Source organism: Hesperophylax consimilis, chromosome 3, assembly GCF_061612785.1.
Source record: "Hesperophylax consimilis isolate HC1 chromosome 3, BYU_Hcon_1.0, whole genome shotgun sequence".
Taxonomy (NCBI): domain Eukaryota; kingdom Metazoa; phylum Arthropoda; class Insecta; order Trichoptera; family Limnephilidae; genus Hesperophylax; species Hesperophylax consimilis.
Window position 1 is genome coordinate 42,812,206 of NC_142838.1, and position 21,175 is coordinate 42,833,380.

The window sequence follows — 21,175 nt, forward strand, 5'->3', positions numbered from 1 at the left end:
AGCTATATACAGGGATCATACTGTGAGAAATAATCTTGTGTATGTCACTTTGAATAAATTCGTGTATTTCTTCAAATTGTGTTTTAGTAACCCGAAAATACATATGAAATCTTTCAATATCTTAAAGTAAGTCTGGATACAGAGTATGATATTTACCACACATACTCCTCTTTTGATTTATTTCTTGAACCCAGTAACGCCTAGTTATTCTCTTTTTTTTGAGTCGTTAAAGTATCATATATGTACCCATAATTTGCATCAAATCTTCTTCAAAGTCTTCATCTGACTCGTTATTTATGAAATCCATAGTACAAAACCATTCACTTCCACTGCTGTTAGCTAACTGTATTCAGAAATTGCTAGTATGTCGTGGCGTCGCGTGTTGGTAATGTGCACGGTGCACATCGGGTGTCGAGACGTGGCGTCGCGTCGCGTTTTAATAATGTGTTTCCTCCATTATATGATTTTTATAAGACATCTCTAGTAAAGAGTTTCCCTCACGAATTCTCATTTCTCATATATGTAGCAAGAGTATTTTATAAAAATATCTATGGATGAATTCTGACAAGTGACATTCGCGTCCGTTCGTTATTAAATTTTGTTTTGATTTGTAGTTTACATTTATTACATTTCAAGATAACAAAATATTGAAAAATGCATAGCTAAGTTGTAATAATTGATGTTTTATGGTTTTACCTTATGAAAACTAAGATATGTGTACTAATATTCATGCTGTACCGCTATTAAATCAAACTATGGAAACTTGTGATGGAAAACAAATGAGAAGCCAAGTGAAATGCGAATCGTTTTCGGGAATATGTCAATGCTGTCTGTCATCAGCAAATAACTTGAGGAATATGCTACAAATATTTTTTGATAAAGATAAGAATCGATCTTATTTTGACATGTTATGCTACAGCTTTGCAATTGAGGTTCGAATTGTTTTTTTTTGGTTCTCGTCATGATAATATAATATTTGACTCTGTAATTAAATTGGCAGCAAATATACAGAAAACAGGGACACGGTTAATACGTTATTTTAATAGAAAAACCACTGTGTATCATTTATCCGTTTTTTTTAAATAACTACTAAAATGCATTATTTTCCAGAAACTGATATACTTACTTCTCATTGTTATCTAACTACTACAAATTTTTAAATGTGTTTATGTGTGTCCCTATTTTCTGTATATTTACCTATTTGTATTATGTTTCATTATTAACTTGTTATTAATGTTTTAGCTTACGGAGTGCGTTGACTCGATGTATCTTATTTGCGCAAAATGTATTTTGAAACTGGGAGACAGTTATTTATTCCGGCATCAAGTTGAAGATTCCCAAAGAAAATTAAAACAACAAAAACATAAAATAATTGAGGAATATTACTCAGGTATTTTTTATAAATCTTTTTCTACTGGCACTATTAATAGTAAAGTTAGTCCTGGTATCATATGAAGGGTGACGGGATATAACTATCGGAGTCCATTGTTGGTCGAAACGTAGTCTGTGATGCCAGCTTGTGCATTTTTATGAAACAAATGAAAGCGTGTTTTTGGAAAGAAAGATCCCTATACTAAGAATGAACGGGTGCGATGTGCGATGCCACCAAAGAATGATTCTCCGGCAACGTGTAAAAGGTCCCGTCTATTCAGTGTTTGTTTACCTACCGTCTTGTTAGCGCATGTGTTTTCAACTCTTTTGCATCTCAGTTTATCAGTGATGTTGACTGATTTCAGTCATATGGATTCATCTCAGGAAAATGGTGAGCCAAGTAAAGTAAAGGAGAGAAAACAATAATTCTAACTATAAAGAAAAAACACATTTAGCATGAAAAAACTATCCACCCAATACTTTTCTAAAAAAAAATCATTTCTCTACTCAAAAAATTTGTAAGACTTTTGTTCTTTCGATTTTCTTAAAAATAGTGTAATTTTCTGTTAAGGCGATGCACTACGTCGTGTAATATTTTAAATCGAGCCGCTATCAATAACAACCCTTACGTAGATGGCGATAAGGTTTAAATTCCCGTTTAACACCATCCGCCTGTTTTGATTTATGCAAGAAAAAAACATGGACAAAAAGTGCCTTTTATTTTATTTTGTGGATGTTCAGGCATAAATATTTAATTTTTTTCCGATCATTTTATAAATAACTTAATTAACAACATTATAAAATAAAATCATAACCGAAAATGGGTTCGTAAGTAGGAGATTTTGAACAAGCAGTTTTCATAGGCCTTATACATTATTTTTTTCTGGGCTTATTAATTATTTTCTTCTTATCTAAAAAATACTCGATTATTTTAAAGGCCAAGATGTATTCTAATCGCAGTATTTAATTAAAGCATCTGAAACATTTCTAGGCGACCAAATTTTCAAACCAAAAACACATGATTTTGCATTACTACGTAGTGCATCGGCTTAATCTGATTTTTTAAATTTTATTGAGCCCAGAACAAATTAATGTAAACTTAAAATGTTTAATTGTGTAAAAAACGATTCTGATCATTATATCCTATCATTTTTTATTTGAGTATGACTATGAACAGAGCTTCAAATATCTGGCCACAGTATATGCAAATATGGTGCGAATTGAATGTCAATGTTATGATTTGAACTCCATTTCATCCATTGAGGTATATAGATAGAGCCAACATTGGCGTTTGAAGTATGGGCCACTTATATCGGTTCATTGTCCACTGTGATACCACGGGCTTCAGTCAGTTACAAGCGCTCGCCGGGCACAGGTCTCCTGCGATAGTTTCTAAATGCCGACATGAGCTGAGATATTCTATAAGTAGTACAGGAAAATATAGATGGTAGATGTAACCTTTCATTGTATTGGAAATTTACTTTTTAATTTTAAAAACTCTAGGAGCGCTTGAAGTTGGCGGGCCGGTAACTCAAATGTTCAAGGCGGGTGCGGCAGGCGGCCTCCGCCGACTCCGTTTGATGAGTTTTTTCCCAGTCGGAAAGATTCGGGCGACGTCGGCAGCCGCCACACCCCCTTCTTACTTCCCGCACGGGAACAAAATTTACACTGATTTTGAAAGAAATATAGACTATCCATATACCTCAATGATTTTATCGTGTTTTGACACAATGTTTACCTAAACATTTTTTTTAGAAATTGAAATCAAAGATGAACCAATTTTAAAATGTGAGTATTTTGCTGATGATGTGGACAGCTACGACTATGATGCTGAAAATTGTGATGACGTTAGTTCTTCTGACTACCAGCATAAAGAAGCTTTGAATAGAGGCAAAGCCTCACCTGAATGTACTACCAAGCTAAAGGACAAATCTCAAAATACTGCAAACAGTTTTTATAAGTTATTGCCAAAGACCAGTCTCAACACTCCTAGCCTAGTCAGTAAAATAAAATCACAGACACAAGCTAAATCTAATAAAGCTGTTGCTTCACTTAATGATCTTACCAAACAAAAATCTATACACAAAACACCGAGTGAAATAAATAGAAATGTTAAAAGAGAACGGAAATCTTTGAAGAGACAGACGAAGGCTAAAATGTATCCATTCACATTAGAAAGTTCCTCTGTTTCCTGTAAAGAATGCAATGAAGCTTTTCCCACACACAAACATCTCGTCACTCATATGGCCAGTCACTTTCCCAACTACATATGCGATCTCTGTGGAAAGTTATATGTGTCCAAAGAAGGTTTAATTGCGCATATTAACCACACCCATGATAATGAAAAGATAGCCTGTCAAATTTGTCATAAGCTTCTCAAGAAAGCCAGCATGTCGAGGCACGTTAGGGGACACACGGGTGACAATTGCGTATACAAGTGTCAAATTTGCCACATTGGGTTTGTTTCCCATAGCACTCGTGTAGTTCACATGAAAAAAGTACACAAAATGTTAGGAAGAGTGTACAAATGCAAAATGTGCCCTAAATCATACGAAATATCCGGTTACCTTTCCAAGCATGTTCGAAAACATCATCTTCAAGAAAAAAATCACATTTGCAGCTATTGTAATCACGCTTTCTTTTCTAAATACGAATTAAAGACGCACATGGTGGCCCACACCGGGGAAAAAAACTTTCATTGCAAAGTTTGCTCCAAAGTGTACTCTCGACGCCAAGCACTAAATTTACACAACAAAATACATAGTAATATAAAGAAACACGTTTGTCTAATTTGTGATAAAAGATTCACCCAGAAATGTACTCTCAACGGACATATGAAGGTTCATGAAAAGTCTGAGCTCTCTTTGGAGCGAAAGAAAAATGGATTACAATCAGTACATGCATCGTAATATTTTTTTCAAGGAACCATTTTATAGGACCATTGATTGGTATGTCAAATGTTGTTTTCAAAAGACCTTCTGAAAATAATAATTAAAGTTGCACTACTTCATTATGTCGTTCAGCCATTTCAGAACATTGTTTCTTTAATCAACCCTCATTTCAATCATGGAATCTACCGAAGCACGGGGCAAGCCATCACTGCCGGGGATCTGGTCACCAAACACGGCTAAGGCAATTTCAAGCAATGTTTCTATTCTGAATGGTACAGTCTTACACCAGGGCGACAGGAGGACTGAGAGTATCTTACATTCTGGAATGTGCCGCAAATATACTATATATTATTTCAAATGAAATGACACAAATTAATTAAAATAAAATTTTATATGATACTATAGAAACAAACATTTAGAAACATCATCCTTTTTTTAACCAGCCACAGGATTGGTGTACCGAAGTTCGTAAAAATGTTTGTTATATTATGTAGGTCTGTTTTTTCTTTGTTTCATTCACTATGTTTGTGTTATGCTCTGTTCATTGCTTAATAATTCTCAATAGTTGCTCTCCTTTTTCTGTACTATTATCTTTTATCCCTCTAATGTCTTGATGCATAACTGTATTTTTTAAACCATTTAAAATAGATAAATACACCTAATTACAAAGGTGCAAAAAAAGCAATAAAAGTCCACTCTATTTGATGAAAGGTGCAAGACTACTGAAAGTGTTTTGAGAATATTATCACTCATTTTCATATCATGTCTTAATAAATACTTATTTACACCACTGAACTTTGACTTTTACTACCTCTACATTCTGTAGTTATGCCATTGGGATGAGATGGTTTGCACAAATTTGGTTTAAGAATAAGAAATCTCCATGATCGGTATTTATTTCTTGGTTAATTTGTATAGCGCCGCTTTTGTGAGGCATCACCTCAGGGGCGCTTTACAGTTGATGCAGGTATTACAAAAAATATAAATTTTACAAAAGAAAGTGAATTAAGTTAAGTAAAATGAAGTACAGGAACAGGTATCACATATATATTATATATAACAAGTACACGAAGATAGAAGATGGAGACTCTGCAGCAAGAACCCTAGGTGGTGAAGAAACTGGACCAGCTGCTGCAGCGAGAGAGTCCACCAACAGCGCCAGCACGAGGTTCGTCATCCGTCCAGGTAAGTGTCTGCTGCTAATAAAGCGCTGACACAATATCCTCACATAGATAACAGACCTTGACAGCACCGCTGTGACGTTCGGCGAGTCCATCATTCATCTCCATATAATCCTGTTCCTGGTGATAGTAGAAGCGGTGCATTGTACCCGCAACAAAAAGCGAAGGTTGAGATAATAAATTACCCTGGGCAAAGCGAAACACTTGCTCGGGCCTAGCTCCGTAGAATTCCATTGAAAACATTTGGCATACAGTTACCGACCACCGTCCCACGTTCATTCATCCCGAGCGAATGTCGAATATTTTTTGACAAAATTATCGATTATTCACTTTTATAACACTGCACTCAAATCATATTTCTGTAAAGTTCTAATAACTGGTTGTTAAGTTTATTTAAATGTTGATTAATTGATTTTAAAAATAATTCCAAAGGGATGTTGCCACATTTCCCTTGAAAATACTAAAGAAAATAGCGGTTGGTGGACGCATCCGGCTTCCGCGAAGGCTACAACCTTACTTTATATTCCTTGAACCTGCCGCGCATTACAATTAACGATACTAATGTAAGTATATTATTTATAATGATAGCAAATGATATGTCCAAAAATTTATTTTTTTATGTGACACCTCACAAGAGCGCCCCTGTCTGTACAGTGTACGTCACCACCCGGTTGGGCAGCGTTGTAAGGCTGGTTAAGGTAGGGACTGTAGGAAGGGATTTATTAATGCGTGTCTTGAAGAGGCCCGGATTATATGAAGGGGAAAAACAGATAACAGTAGCTTGTTCTACTTACTTGCCGTCTCACACAAAAACGAGTCGAAGAAGCGGCCCGTTCTCATGAAGCCAACATCAACTGTGAAGGGTGTTCGGCTCATGTACGTCTAGTGTCACTCACATGTACCGGAGATCGATGCTGCTAGAATAAAGTCGTGTAGAATGGACTCAGCAAGCCCACGACGGAATGCCCTCCTTTGCACAAAATCAAGTATTGTGGGACTCCAGCCCAGAGGTGGCTGCCAAATACAATTGTTGGGTGTACTTGAGAAATGTATACGGTTAGCAGCTAGCCCTATACTAGACGCATTGAGCATTCCGTTTTTCATTTTATTTCATTTACATTTCTTAAACTGGTTTTGAAAATAAAACTTGAGTATATAAATATTTTAATTCTGTGATTTTCAGTCAATGTAAGTGCAAATGTGATAACTTTGAGAATATCACTACATTAAGTTTTGATGTAATCATGGTTCACTAATATGCTGAAATTATTGGTAAATATTTCCCTAACCGCTGCACTTTTAGTAGGCACACATTATGGAAATTACACTTCGTTTCAACTTACTACAAGAAATAATTAATTACGATTGGAAGTTTGGAGGGATGGTAAAATATGCATTTAAGTCCAATTTTTATTCAATTCAAAATTTCCCTTATAAAACGATCATTTTGCCGCCATTTTGGATTTTTGGTATGGAGTGTCATTTGCAAAAGTTTTGTTTCAATCTAAATACCCGTGTTTTACTTAATTAACTAATAACCTTTTTTCTCATAAATAGTTGTCTCTTGTAATAATTGTTGAAAAGATGTGCAATTTCCATGATGTACCGAATCCATCTGCACCTAAAAATGCTGCAGTTACTTACCAAACTATTTATTTTTAGTGTCAGGAAAAGTAGAATCATAGTAGAATAATGTTCTCCGATAAAATATATCAGTTTGGCACTTATAACATTATGTTCAGCAAAAACTGCAGAATTATATCCAAGAAGGATCCCAAAAGTCATATTGGAAAGTGGGTGATATTTTTTTCTAATAATTGGTACCTATTCAAAAGGTAATTATATAATAAACTAGTGGATTCCCCGCAATGCTTCGCTATTACTAGAGTCGTTCTCAGGCGCCTCCGACTTCTTCCACCATTCACTACTGTTTACCACATTGTTACTGTTAAGAAAACTACATTACATCGTCTTTATTTCGACTCCGTATCTCATCACGGTGCAGAGATATTGCGTTAAGTATTCCTCGGGCGTACCCCACTTCTTTTACCATTTAAACATCTCTAAACACTCCTGGCGCTAATAACAACAAATTACTACTTTTCGAGTTTAGCGAGCACTAACCATAAATAAACCACTCTCGCACTAACATCGCAGGCTGAATTTTTATATATAGAAAAAATTTCACTGAAAAATAAATTACATATTTTTGAGTCCAAAACTATTCTATATTTGCAACCAACCATAGACATTCACAAAATTTCATTGATATCGGTTGGGCGGTTTCGGAGAATAGAGTGTACGAACACAGTGACACGTGATTTTTATATATTAAGATATATTGTTCTTTGAGCAAAATGTATTGCAATGCTCTTAAAAATACAATTTTTACCCTAATATTTGTAGACATGCCATACAATATATCTCCACAGGGGTGGGTGCTGTTAAGATCAGTCATCTCACTGCCATTGTTTGACCAACATTCCATTATAATTTGATTTGATTGTATAGAGATTATAACAACAGAATATCTAATGGTAATGAGCTATAGAAAATTATGTAAAAATTGACTAGATTAAAAGTAGGGTAATTATTTACCAAAGTTGGAATAAGAGCATTGGTTTGCATTGATGTTCATATTACCTACATGCTCACGGGGCCGGCTCTGAGCAAGACGGCACCTGGCGCTTGTAAAAACCTCAAGGGCAATAGATATTATCAGGGCCGGTCTGAGGACCGGCCAAATGGTGCCTGGCGCTAGTAGATATCTCAGAAGCATTGTATTAGGAAATTCATCGCTTCAACCATTGCAGGCCCTGCCTCTGAACACTTATATAAACAGAGTCTATGTTCCTCGCAAAATTGGTGTAAAATAATGTACTCACGCGGGAAATAGGAAAGGAGTGAGGCGATTGTCGATATCCGGCTCGCTCCAATATTGAACGACCTCAAATAATGGAGTGGAATTACTTGAAAAATATAACAAATGTTTTAAAATATGTGGACTCCTGAATTTTAAATTATACCTCGGGATTTATCAAATTATGAAAAAATTGGGAGGATTCTAACAGCGGCAACTACGCTTGTCACATGTAGTTCTTACTCAATAGTTATATTTTGGCAACATTTCGTAATCTTTGTAACTTCGTGTTGACATTTTGACACATGACAGATGTGACAGATGCTTGACAGTGTTTTGTAGACAGTTTATAGTTTGCTGCTAAATGAGATTCGTCTGTGTTGTTTGTATGATTTGATAGTATTTAGGACAATAATAAATAATGATTTCATGTGATGAAGCTGAATCGAATTATGTCAAAGACGCTTTTGGTACTATTATAAAGCAGGAAAATACTAGTGGTTACTGTTACTGTTGTCTAACCGAGACTGATTTGAAAAACTTATGTTCTATCCACGATTATGAAGGCAAACCAGAAGTATACTCAGAAATGCTGCTTTATTGCTTTTCAATTCAGGTTTGCTATTTGAATATGACTATAGAATTGTAAGTCAGGTCTCCATATAAAATACAAATAAATACGATAGTCTTTTCCAATTTTAAGATCCGTTTTTTTCAAAAAGGACAAATTATTCACTCTCCCATGACTGACATTAAACATTTCTTAAAAAAGATAAACTTTTCGAATTCCATCTCACGCTTAGTAAGCTAAATTTTTAATTACTACAAGATACACATATTTACGTCAGGGGAGATGGTAAAAGAAGCATTCTAGTTCAATTTTTTCTCAATCAAAGAGTTAAAGGTTAAGAAATACGCATAAATTATTTAAATAAACTATTTTATCCGTGTTTACTCAAACCCTCGACTTAAAGAGTTATTTAATTACCATTGGATATTTAAGTTGAAATCAAGTGCTATTTTTTTAAAGCACCTTGCATGAGGTGGAATTCAAAAACTTTACCAAAAAACATCAAGTTGTTAAAATTAGAAATGCCTTTTGTTGCAGCTACGGCCGGCAGATAATGTTGACATTGAAACATGCAATAAAATTTGTGAAGCCTGCATTTACCGACTGAGGGAAGCCTGCTCTTTTAAAAACCAAATAGAAACGGCACAAGAGTCCCTAGAAAAACTTTCAGGTAATTATAATAATATAAAAAAATTTCAGATGTCTTCATGACGATTACTTTCTCCCATATAAAACTTCAGATGTCTTCATGACGATTACTTTCTCCCGTATAAATCTTCAGATGTCTTCATGACGATTACTTTCTCCCATATAAATCTTCAGATGTCTTCATGGCGATTACTTTCTCCCATATAAATCTTCAGATGTCTTCATGGCGATTACTTTCTCCCATATAAATCTTCAGATGTCTTCATGACGATTACTTTCTCTCATATAAATCTTCAGATATCTTCATGACGATTACTTTTCCCCTTATACAATATTTATCAAGAATTCAATACAATTACACACTTTTACCATCTTCTCTGTTTTAATTTTTTTTATATTTTAATGTATAATATTGTCTTCAATAATTAAATATTATAATTTGTGGTTTTACTCATTAAGTTATTCCAAAAATAAAATAGAAATATCCTCTATAAACTTGATATAAGGCATTTCTTTTATAGAATTCTGTGATAGTTGGTACATTAAATTCCCGAAATATCACTACAGTTGGGAAGTCGTATGGTTTCCTAAGGATAGTTTTTATAATTATTCTTTGAATTTTTATTATGGGCTGTAAGGTAGCTTTAAAAGCCCCTCCCCACACAATAATGCCATACTGCATAATAGCTTTACCACTCACATTAATTATCTACTGATTTCCCTTACTAATTTCTGAGTAAAATTTACTTAGAAATTAGGAAGGGAAATCAGTAGATAATTTTAAAAATAAAATAAAATAAAAGCAATAAAATCTTTTTATTATTAACCTATCTAGTAATATAAATACATCGTCTGTAAGTGGTAATGCCATAGTTTGATAATGCCTTCAGAGGGCGAAACAGCTGTCACACGTAATAATAATTAAATAGCAGAACTTGTTAAAAATAAACTGTTTTTATAAATTGAATCTATAAAAGAAATAAAATATATAATGTAGTTTTACAAAATAAACTTAAAAACAATAAATGAAAGTTTGTTTTTCATAATTTTGATGTAAAAAATTGCAATTCTATTTATAACTATGGGAGATTTGAGGGTTTAGCAATTTCATCTACGGTTTTCCCCGAAAAAACAAAACAAATATATTTGCATAAATTTAGGACGGGTTGTTTCGGAAAATTTGAACAATTCATCAAATTTCAACGTTCATTTACGGGTTCTCTGAAAGTTCTATTCAAGTTCTGTTATTATATCATTATAGGCTAGGCTAGTTGCTTGACAAAACTGAAATAATAACAGACTTGAAAAAATCTTTCACATAACTTGAAAATTAACTTCGAAATTTGAAGAATTGTTCAAATTCTCCGAAACAACCCGTCCTTAGTTTTCAATAAAAATGCATGAATTAAATTACTTGTTTTTTTTTTTAATTTTTGAAGACAGTTCTATATGAAACTACTATAAAGTAACATTCCCAAAAAATGTGGCTTGAAGGGTTTTACCGAAACACAGTTGATTTGTAATATTTATTTTAAAATGTCTTCTTTTATTACAGAATTGTCAAAACGAAATTTGAAGAACGAACAGTATCAAGGTGACGGTGATATTGACTTCTTAAAAAATGAAATTCCGTGTAATTATTCCCCTCGAGGGGGAATTAGCGATGAAGAACTACTAAATGAGCTTAAACCAAATAAATATTTAAGCAATAAGGATAGTGCATTTTCAAAAAGACAAAAAAAGATAAAACAGAAAAAGTCAAAAAAAAAAGAAAAAGAGCCTTTGGAAAATACAAAATTTGAACATAAACAATATATATTAAGTAAAGATGAAAGAACGTGTAAAATATGTAATGAATCCTTTCCGCTGCACAACTCCCTTGTCCGTCACATGCCGATCCACTTTCCCAAGCACATATGTGATATTTGTGCAAAAATTTTTGACAATATCAGAAATTTAAGACGCCACATCTCTAGACACAAACCAACTCAAATGGCGTGCGAAATTTGTCATAAAGTTTATAAGGGACAGGAAAATTTAAGAATTCACATGAGACTACACAACAGAAACTCTTCCAGTACTTCCTACAGCTGCCCGCAATGCCCTGAAAGGTTCTCCGTTTACTACAAAAGGGTAAAACACTTGGTGGAGGTTCACAATGACGAACCGAGGAAATATAAATGCAATCAATGTGCTAAAGGGTACTCACAAGCCTGTGCACTTAAGAGTCATGTTAAAAGAGTGCACCTGCAAGAGAGAAGCTGCATCTGCCAAGAGTGTGGGAATGCATTCTTTGACAAGGCAGGTCTGAAAGAACACATGCTGAAGCACAACGGTTTGAAGAACTTCCAGTGTGACATCTGCCAGAAGTCCTATGGACGAAGGTTTACCCTGAAACAGCACTTGAGAACCCACACTAATGACAAACAGTTTACTTGTTCCTTTTGCGGAAGATCATTCACACAAAAGTGCACATTGAAAGGTCATCTTAAAACACATGGAAAATAAATAATTTACGATCATTAATGAAGTATTTTTATGTGTTACTAAAATTACATATTTGGTCTGTGTTATTTATTTCTATTAAATTAGTCATTCGATTTTATTGTAAAGTGACAATTCGAATGGCAAACAAAACATGCATTGCTGTTTGCAGTTGCTGAGTTCCCTCGTGCATTTAGTTATTAATTAGGAAATTTTTGTCTACTAACTAAGATGGTCCCATTTTTGCTCGGGGTTATGAATGATTTGGATGTTACTTTTTATTAAAATCTCATAAAATATTTAGGTTTGCCTATCAGCCCCCCAAAGAATAAAGTTGACTTTTAAATAAACACATACATATCACTTTAATGAAGTGTTTTCATTCAAATTCATACTTATTGAGATAATGTCATGTACTCTGTTTTAATTAAAATCGAAATATATTTTTTATTTTATGTAGCAATTCCTAAACCATTTTAAAAACTATGAGAATTTGCATTTTTTTAAATAACTTTCTAGGTTAGCTTGGTACAATTTTGTTACAGTAAGAGGAGTCAAAGTAAATTGGTAAAAAAAACTCATGAATCGGTCAATGGCAGAGCTGTTCGGGGTTTTGTAAAACTGATCTAAAGTGTCGATTTTCACGAAATTCATTAAGTGCTAATATCCCGAAACTAATAACTTTTAATTAAAGTCTGATCCGTCGTTGGCCTTTCATCCCCCCAAAGGATAATGTTGAATTTTGGGTCACCCATATTAATACAGTCTACGTTCCTTGCAAAATATGTATAAAATGCATTGAGTTATATATAAATAGTCTACATTTCTTGCAATATCAGTGTGAAATATTGTTACCGAGTGGGAAGTAGGAAGGGGGTGTGGGGGCTGCCTATTCCCCCTTTCGACCGCGAACGAACTCAACGAACAATTCGAAGGTGACCGGTGGCCGCACAAACGTTCCACGAGTTACATTATTAAGTCAATTTACGCGACTACTGATTATGGTAAAACCCTACTTATTGATAAATGGTTATACCATTGCTTGCCCTATATTTTCCAGTACGACGAGATATCTCACATCGGACAATGATCCGATATGCGTGGCCCATACTTCCAATGTCAAAGCTGACTCCATGAAGGAGGTGAGGCTGCTGTCGATGTCCGACTCCTTCCGATACTGAAAAACCTTAAATAATCTAGTGGAATTACTTGAAAATATTATATAACAAATGTGTGTGTTCGTGAATTCTAAATAACATCTCGCGTTTTATCAAATTACGAAAAAATCGAGGTTTTTTTAAATATTCTAACAGCAGTGACTACGGTTATCGCATTTTCTAATCTAGTTCTTACTCAATAGTTATATTTTGGCAACACTGACATTTGTTTTGATATTTTGACACTTGACAGATGCATGTTAGTAGTTTGTAGATTGTTTATAATTTGCTGCACAGTGAAATTCGTCTGTGTTGTTTGTATGATTTGAAAGCATTTAGGAAAATAATAAATAATGATTTCTTGTGATGAAGCTGAATTAAACTATGTCAAAGACGCTTTCGGTACTATTATAAAGCAGGAAAATACTAGTGGTTACTGTTACTGTTGTCTAACCGAAACTGATTTGAAAAGCTTATGTTCTATCCACGATTATGAAGGCAAACCAGAAGTATACTCAGAAATGCTGCTTTATTGCTTTTCAATTCAGGTTTGCTATTTTAAATACGGCCATCAGTCTGGTCACAATATAAATAAATACAATCGTCCCATCCAATGTTCAGGTCCGATTTTCAAAAAGGATCAATTATTCTCTCTCCGTTAATTTTTACCTACGATTACCGTTTTTAATACGCATTTAAAAAAGGTAAACTTGTCGAATTCCGCTGCATGCGAGGGTTCTTCAAAAAAACACTTGATTTTATCTTAAATATCTAAGGAGACAACTATTTAGGTTCGGGGTTTAAGTAAACCTACACCAAATAGGTTTTTAGGGTTTGGTTTTGGCTATTTTAATCATTTATGTGTATTTCCTAACCTTCAAACTTAACTGTGATTGAGAAAAAATGGAACTAATGCATATTTTACCAAATCACACCACATAAATAGATATTTCTTGTAGTAATTAAGTTGAAATCCTGTGCTATTTATATATTTTGCGAAGCGTGCAGCGGAATTCAACAAGTTTATAAAAAAAGGCCTTTGATTCAACAATAACTTTTTGCATTTAGGATTATGGAAAATAGTACTATTTAATATTAATTTCGTAAATATTAACATCAATGTAAAATTAATGTTTGCTCGTAGGCGCTGTTGAAGTTGAATCAAATGTTTGTTTTTTTTTTAAATGCGTATAAAAAACGGTAGTTGCAGGTAAAAATCTACCGTTGTTTCTCGTAGTAATTGTTGAAACAAAATGTAATATTCTTAATCATTGCCTAAAGATGCAGCGGTTAGGTTAGGGAAATAATTACCATTATTTTTCTAAGAGGTTACAATCGAGAAATGCCTTACAGTAAAAATAACACCAACTAACAACCATAAACCTATTTTATGCATGTTTACTTAAATCCCCGACTTATTTATAAATATGGTTATTTACCGTTAGATATTTAAATTGAAATCAAGTGTTGTTTTTTGAAAGAGCCCTTTTGCATCAGGCGGAATTCAAAAACTTTACCAAAAAACATGAAGATGTTACAATTAGAAATGCCTTTTGTTGCAGCTACGGCCGGCAGATAATGTTGACGTGGAAGCATTTAATAAAATTTGTGAAGCCTGTATTTACCGACTGAGGGAAGCCTGCTCTTTTAAAAACCAAATAGAAACAGCACAAGAATCGCTAGAAAAACTTTCAGGTAATTATAATAATATAGAAAATCTTCAGATGTCTTCACGACGATTACTCTCTCCCGTATGTACATCTTCCATGTTTTATAAAAAGCTGTTGGATTAAATCTCACAAATTGATGTTTGTATAATAATAGTTTTACCACTTTCATTCTATTGTAATATTTATTACAAATACATACATATGCCTTCTTACATTGCAGACTTATCAAAACAAAATCTGAGGAAAGAAGAGTATGAAAGTGATGGTGATATTGACTTCTTAAAAACTGAAATTCCGATTAATAATTCCTTTAAAGATGAAAATAGTGATGAGGAACCATTAAAGCTTACTACAAAAAAATATTTAAGCAATGCAGAGAGTACCTGTTCAAAAAGACAAAAAAAGATTAAAAACAAAAAGTTAAAAATCAATGTGTCATTGAAAAAAAAGACTTTGAAAGGTATAAAATATGAACGTAAACAATATGTATTAAGTAAAGATGAAAAGACGTGTAAAATATGTAATGAATCCTTCCCGCTGCATAACTCCCTCGTCCGTCACATGCCGATCCACTTTCCTAAGCACATTTGTGACATTTGTGCTAAAATTTTCGACAATAAAAGATATTTAAGAAGTCACATATTAAGACACAAAGCTGCTAAAATGGCATGCGACATTTGTCATAAAGTTTATAAAGGACGGGATAATTTAAGACTTCACATGAGGTTACATAACAGAAACCCTTCCAGTTATTCCTACAGCTGCCCGCAATGCCCTGAAAGGTTCTCCGTGTACTATAAAAGGGCAAAGCACTTGGTGGAAGTTCACAATGACGAACCGAGGAAATATAAATGCAATCAATGCACTAAACGGTACCCGCAAGCCTGTGAGCTCAAGAGACATATCAAAAGAGTGCATCTGCAAGAGAGAAGCTGCATCTGTCAAGAGTGTGGGGATGGATTCTTTGATAAGAAAAGTCTAAAAGAACACATGCTGAAGCACAACGGTTTGAAGAACTTCCAGTGCGACATTTGCCAGAAGTCCTACGGGAGGAAGTCCACCCTGAAGGAGCACATGAAAATCCACACCAATGACAAACAATTTACTTGTCCTTTATGCGGAAGATCTTTCACACAAAAGTGCACATTGAAAGGCCATCTTAAAACACATGAAAAATAAATTATTTCATAATACAATATTTTATCTATATTTATCAAAATGAATGTTTCTTTGTTTATCTGTAAATACATGTTCCTATATAATTCATCCAATTTTGACGCTCGAGAAAGACTTAACGCATTATCTCTGCACTGGAATGAGATAAGGAGTCGAATTAAAGTCGATATAATGTAGTTTTTTAACGGAAACAATGTGGATTTCATGGTACCACATGAATTGAATGGTGGAAAAAGTCAGAGAAAACAAGTAAGAGATGTAAGGAGAATGTATGACTTGGCAGTGAATAGTTGAAGAGGTGAGGACGCCAGAGGAAGTCATGGCACGATCAAGTGAAACAATAATTATTACAATACCATAATATTATTTCCACCTTAAAAACGCATCCAGTTGTCAGGAACTCTAATTTACAAGCTCAAAACTTTACCCCAAACGATTTGTAAGTTACCGAGCATCGGCTAGTATTTTAATAAAATCAAATGTTTGTATTATTTCTTTGGAATTTTTCGAAAGGGGCTCTTAACCTTTGAAGTGCCGAACTCATGCGACCTAGAATACCTCTGTAGTGTACCGAGGGTAAGAATACCACAAACAAAGTATTGTTTTTAGATTACCAAGCATATGCTGGCGCTCAACGGATACAATTTTTTTGTATCCAATGGGTACTTTTGGCGCTTTAGTTTGTTACAAGAACTGACATAAGCCCTTCATACAAAACACTAAAGATTTATTCCTATTAAATTGGTCATTGCAATGGCTGTATTACACATTTCTCATAAAACTAAATTATTTCAAACATAAAAATGGTTGTGACCAAAATCATTGTACATATTGTGTATGGTGCAATTGTTGTTGTTCATCAAATTCAAAATTCAAATAGTTATGCTTTAATATATTTAGGACGGGTTGTTTCGGAGAATTTGAACAATTCATCAAATTTCAAAGTTCATTTTCCAGTTCTGTGAAAGATTTTTTCAAGTTCTGTTTTAATTTCAGTTTTGTCAAGCAACTAGCCTATAATGATATAATAACAGAACTTGAACAGGATTTTCACAGAACCCGGAAATGAACGTTGAAATTTGATGAATTGTTCAAATTCTCCGAATCAACCCGTCCCAAGACAAATTATTTATTTGCACCCATACATACACAATATGAATATAAATAAATAGTTTTGTCCGTATATAAACTCAATTCGTTTAAGAAAGGCATACAAAAACAATAATTATTGAATTAGAAGTGTGTCATGTCGGCCGGAACGAATCCAATGAATCTGATTCCGAAGGCGTTTGAATCAGTCCGAGTTTACAAAATATAATGGACCGAATCCGGATTCATTCTCGCTCGTTCCGAACTGTGGGAGGATCTGAAGCTGACACCGGAACCAAACATTGTGTTTGACAAAAACATTTTTAAAAACAAAAGTGCACTATATCATATTAAAAAAGATAACAAGACACATTGCTTTTACCTGCTGATCTGCTATGAGCAAATTTGCTTTCCAGCAAGCTATTGCCAACGGCATTCCGTGCCTATTTGGGATGCCATGGTCTTACTGGTTGCAGACGGTTGGAACTTTTGTGCAGTGTTCACAAAAATTTTTTAATCCCTTCCACCCTATCCCCCACCTCCTTTCCTCCCCCCTTTCAGACATCCCACAAATTTGACTTGTATTAGTTCTGATTCCATGTCTAAGGTTAGTAAATCTGATATGTCCGTTCACTCTTGTAAATCCTATGACTCCTATCGTTCCCCAACTCTGTGGCTTTCCACCAGGTCTGGGGATCCATCGAAACGAACTTAATGAGTTTCGTTCCAGCTGATTTGTTGAGTCCAGCGGGAAGACACAATGATTTTGATTCCACTGGATTCAGTGAGGAACGAAAGGAATCAAAATTCAATAAATCTAGTCCATTCAACTGGACTCGGAATCGGTTTGAGTGCGTAAAATGAGTAGATGACACCTCTGGCGCACAAGAGCAAATTTTAAAAAAATCTTCCTTGTGTCACGTCGCTGCAAAATCCATTTCGGTGTAGGTGCGCAAAAGAGGCGATGCAACACTAGGACGGCTTAGCCCGTCGTCCCATGGGTCCCTGAAGGCCCTGCGCAAAAAAGTTTCATACTGAACTGGGCTGCAGACCAATACCTTACTATAGTGAACTTAATTTTCTGCACAGGTTAACCCCTGGACAGAGCTATTCGAGAACAATTTGAAGTCGCGAGTCAAGATGTATGAAAAATGCCAAAACCTTCTTAATTTTTTTAATGACATCCCATTCTCGCAGCATTCGGTTTATATGGACTTCTTACCGATCCGTGGGATGACGGGTTTAACTGCCACAGTAAAATTTACGTAATTTCTATGGATAGAGAATTGTAATAGTTTATGGTCAAACAATAATATCTCTATGGAAACTTTACTGCATAGATAATTTTATACCAAATGTCATGCTTAAATTTATTTCTTCAAATCCGCTTTCTGAAATCTTATGTTTATAAGTTCATTTAATTATCCACGCTTCCCAAAGCATTAAATTATATTACACGCTATTTAAATCACTTGTGTTTTCAAAATGACGCATTTAGTCGATAATCCGGCAAAGCAGGAGAAGAAATACGAATCATTTTCCGGCATATGTCAATGTTGTCTCTTGTCGGAAAATAACTTGAAGAGTATGTTGCAAGTATTTGTTTTTGGGGGTTGTGAAGAAACATACTCGGACATGTTAAGCTTCTGTTACTCTATTGAGGTAAGCTTTTTACTGGTTTTCTAATGCAAAATGTCCATTTTTCTTTGGGCCTTTTGATTTTTAAAATGCTTTAACATGTGTAGCGAAAATTAATTTAAATATTCTATCGTATTGTGAAAGGCTGGGTGGTACTGCAGTCTATCCCAAAGTAAGCCTTCAGTCCCCAACTTCCATGTTCTTGCTGTCCGCACCATTCAACAATAGCTGCAGTTACAAAGTCAAGACTCGTGCAGAGCACAAATACTAATTTGATTACCTACATTCGATGGGCATAATGGTAATATTGCTGTTCAGAATGTTTTTAGCTTCTCTAATCATTATAATAATTTAATTTCAGATACTGGAGAGGGAAGGCTCAGAAGATCAACTGTATCTGATTTGCAAAATGTGTGTAGCAAAGTTGAAAAGTAGCTTTACTTTCCGAAAGCAAATCGAAAGTGTCCAAAAACAACTGAAAATATTTCAGGACGATGAAGAAGAATTTTCTGGTAATTATTTTTTTTTTAAATTATGTAATAATTCAAAGGTATAATTGAGACTAAAACAAAAATAACAGATGCCTGCGTAGAAGCCATTTTTAAGAATAACTAAAGTTAACCAAAAATGTTTTTAAGATTATCTAATTATCCCTTACAAAGAAGTGAAAAAACAAAACAGATTATCCGCTTATTCAAAATTGTTGTTTTTGTCGGAAATTAGTACCACTCTTTAAATGTGGCCTAACTTGAACCAACTTAGTAATTATGATAAGTTTGTCAATGTAAAAAGCACCCATTGACAAACTATGTACTAAAAAGTAGTTTATGTGCACTTATCTCTTTTGTTTTATTCATAAAACCTTCCCAGGTCAGACATTGAATAGCACAAGAAATAGCATATCGCAGGAAGCGTTTGTCACATTTGTGTGTTTCCTGTTTACCAGCTCTTTAGGTTCAAACAGACATGGCTGCGTATCTTGTGTGTCCTTGATGGAGTGAATCACTTCAGGAGTAAATAAGGCACCATCTTGTTGCGTGTTTGGTGATTTCTACACTCTGTCGAGTATTTGTATTTTTGGTCTTATTTTGAGTACCTTTACAGCAACCTTTAAAAAAATACCGTCATCAATAAATCTATGATTAGATATTGCATGAGAAAGTCATGTCTTTAAGTTTTAATTAATTCTAATAATTCTTTCTAGATGACCCGATCAAAGCAGAAGTTAAAATTGAAAATTTTTCTGATGAAGAAGCATATGATCAGGAAAATGAAAAGCCAATATCAACGAAGAGTAACAAAGCCATCAAGTCACGTGTTACAACGAAAGTGTCTCCCCTGATGAAAAGAAGCATTAAAGGTGAAAATTCCTCTCCTTCCAACCGAGTCCCAGCGGTAAGATCAAAGCGTAAAGTGGTTTCTGAAAAAGATGCAGTATTACTGGCCAAACTAAAGAGAGAGAGACGCCTGTTGCTAAACCGTCAGAAGAGTGCCAGCCGGCGCCCCTACCAGCTGGAACCTTCCCAGGTTATTTGTGACCTCTGCCAGGAAGAATTCCCAACCCATAAACTTCTAGTGTGTCACATGGCTCAACATTTTCCAAACCACATTTGTGATCTTTGCGGAAAGTTATATGTGTCCAAACTGCGTTTAGATGCGCATATCAAAATGACCCACGACGAGGAGAAAGTTTCTTGTCAAATTTGTCATAAAGTTTTAAAGAAATACAGTTTACTGAGGCACATTCGTTCGCACACCGGCGAAAACTGTATATACGCGTGTCGCATCTGTGGCGAGAAGTTTGTTTCCTACAGCACTCGCGTCATTCATTTAAGAAAGGTTCACAATTTGGCGGGACGCCAATATAAATGCCAAATGTGCCCTAAAACATTTCCAATATCGGGGTATCTCTCGAAGCACGTTCGCCAAGACCATTTCCAAGAAAAAAAGCATGCATGCACTTTCTGTGACCGTGCCTTCTTTTCTATAAGCAAGTTAAAACTGCACATGGTGTCTCACACGGGAGAAAAAGAATACCAATGTGAAGTATGTTTCAAATTCTATGCCAGAAGACAGACGCTCATTACACATATGAAAATACACCGCAATATAAAGCCACACGTTTGCTATATTTGTAACAAGGCTTTCACACAAAAATGTACTCTTCAGGGCCATATGAAGGTGCATATGAAATCTTAATCTTTAAAACATAAAATAATTATAGTCAATAAACAATCTTGTATATATAATAGGAAATCTCTCAACCTAATGTACTATGAATTAATTTTTTGTCATTATGCAATCAAAGCTTAAGAATTATTACAAACATTCTATGTATTATTCAGTTTCACCATTAAAATAATGTATTACACTTAATTCTGTTTTTACTTCACATAGTCCTGGATTCGGGGAGGGGAGGGGAAATTACAATTACAAAAG

At 34.6% G+C, this 21,175-nt stretch overlaps 3 protein-coding genes and 1 long non-coding RNA gene across 4 annotated transcripts; all 4 read left to right on the plus strand.

The window, feature by feature from the left end:
- Nucleotides 1-253: 253 nt before the first annotated feature.
- On the plus strand, nt 254-4,934 carry LOC149425537 (uncharacterized). Its single transcript, XM_089651163.1, has 3 exons — nt 254-932; nt 1,243-1,390; nt 3,127-4,934. Exons 1-3 carry the CDS (start codon nt 714-716, stop codon nt 4,278-4,280), a joined length of 1,521 nt encoding a protein of 506 aa, XP_089507289.1. The 5' UTR covers nt 254-713; the 3' UTR covers nt 4,281-4,934.
- A 3,698-nt stretch (nt 4,935-8,632) lies between these two features.
- LOC149425538 (uncharacterized) lies at nt 8,633-12,362 on the plus strand. The gene is made up of 3 exons (XR_016305690.1): nt 8,633-8,919; nt 9,412-9,544; nt 11,078-12,362. It is a non-coding gene; the product is annotated as an uncharacterized LOC149425538 (long non-coding RNA).
- A 752-nt stretch (nt 12,363-13,114) lies between these two features.
- LOC149425539 (uncharacterized) lies at nt 13,115-16,276 on the plus strand. Its single transcript, XM_089651165.1, has 3 exons — nt 13,115-13,711; nt 14,726-14,858; nt 15,054-16,276. The coding sequence occupies exons 1-3, from the start codon at nt 13,517-13,519 to the stop codon at nt 16,010-16,012; spliced, it is 1,287 nt and encodes a 428-aa protein (XP_089507291.1). The 5' UTR covers nt 13,115-13,516; the 3' UTR covers nt 16,013-16,276.
- Nucleotides 16,277-18,448: 2,172 nt separating this feature from the next.
- LOC149425540 (uncharacterized) lies at nt 18,449-21,100 on the plus strand. Its single transcript, XM_089650725.1, has 3 exons — nt 18,449-18,760; nt 19,098-19,248; nt 19,941-21,100. Exons 1-3 carry the CDS (start codon nt 18,584-18,586, stop codon nt 20,933-20,935), a joined length of 1,323 nt encoding a protein of 440 aa, XP_089506851.1. The 5' UTR covers nt 18,449-18,583; the 3' UTR covers nt 20,936-21,100.
- Nucleotides 21,101-21,175: the final 75 nt, after the last annotated feature.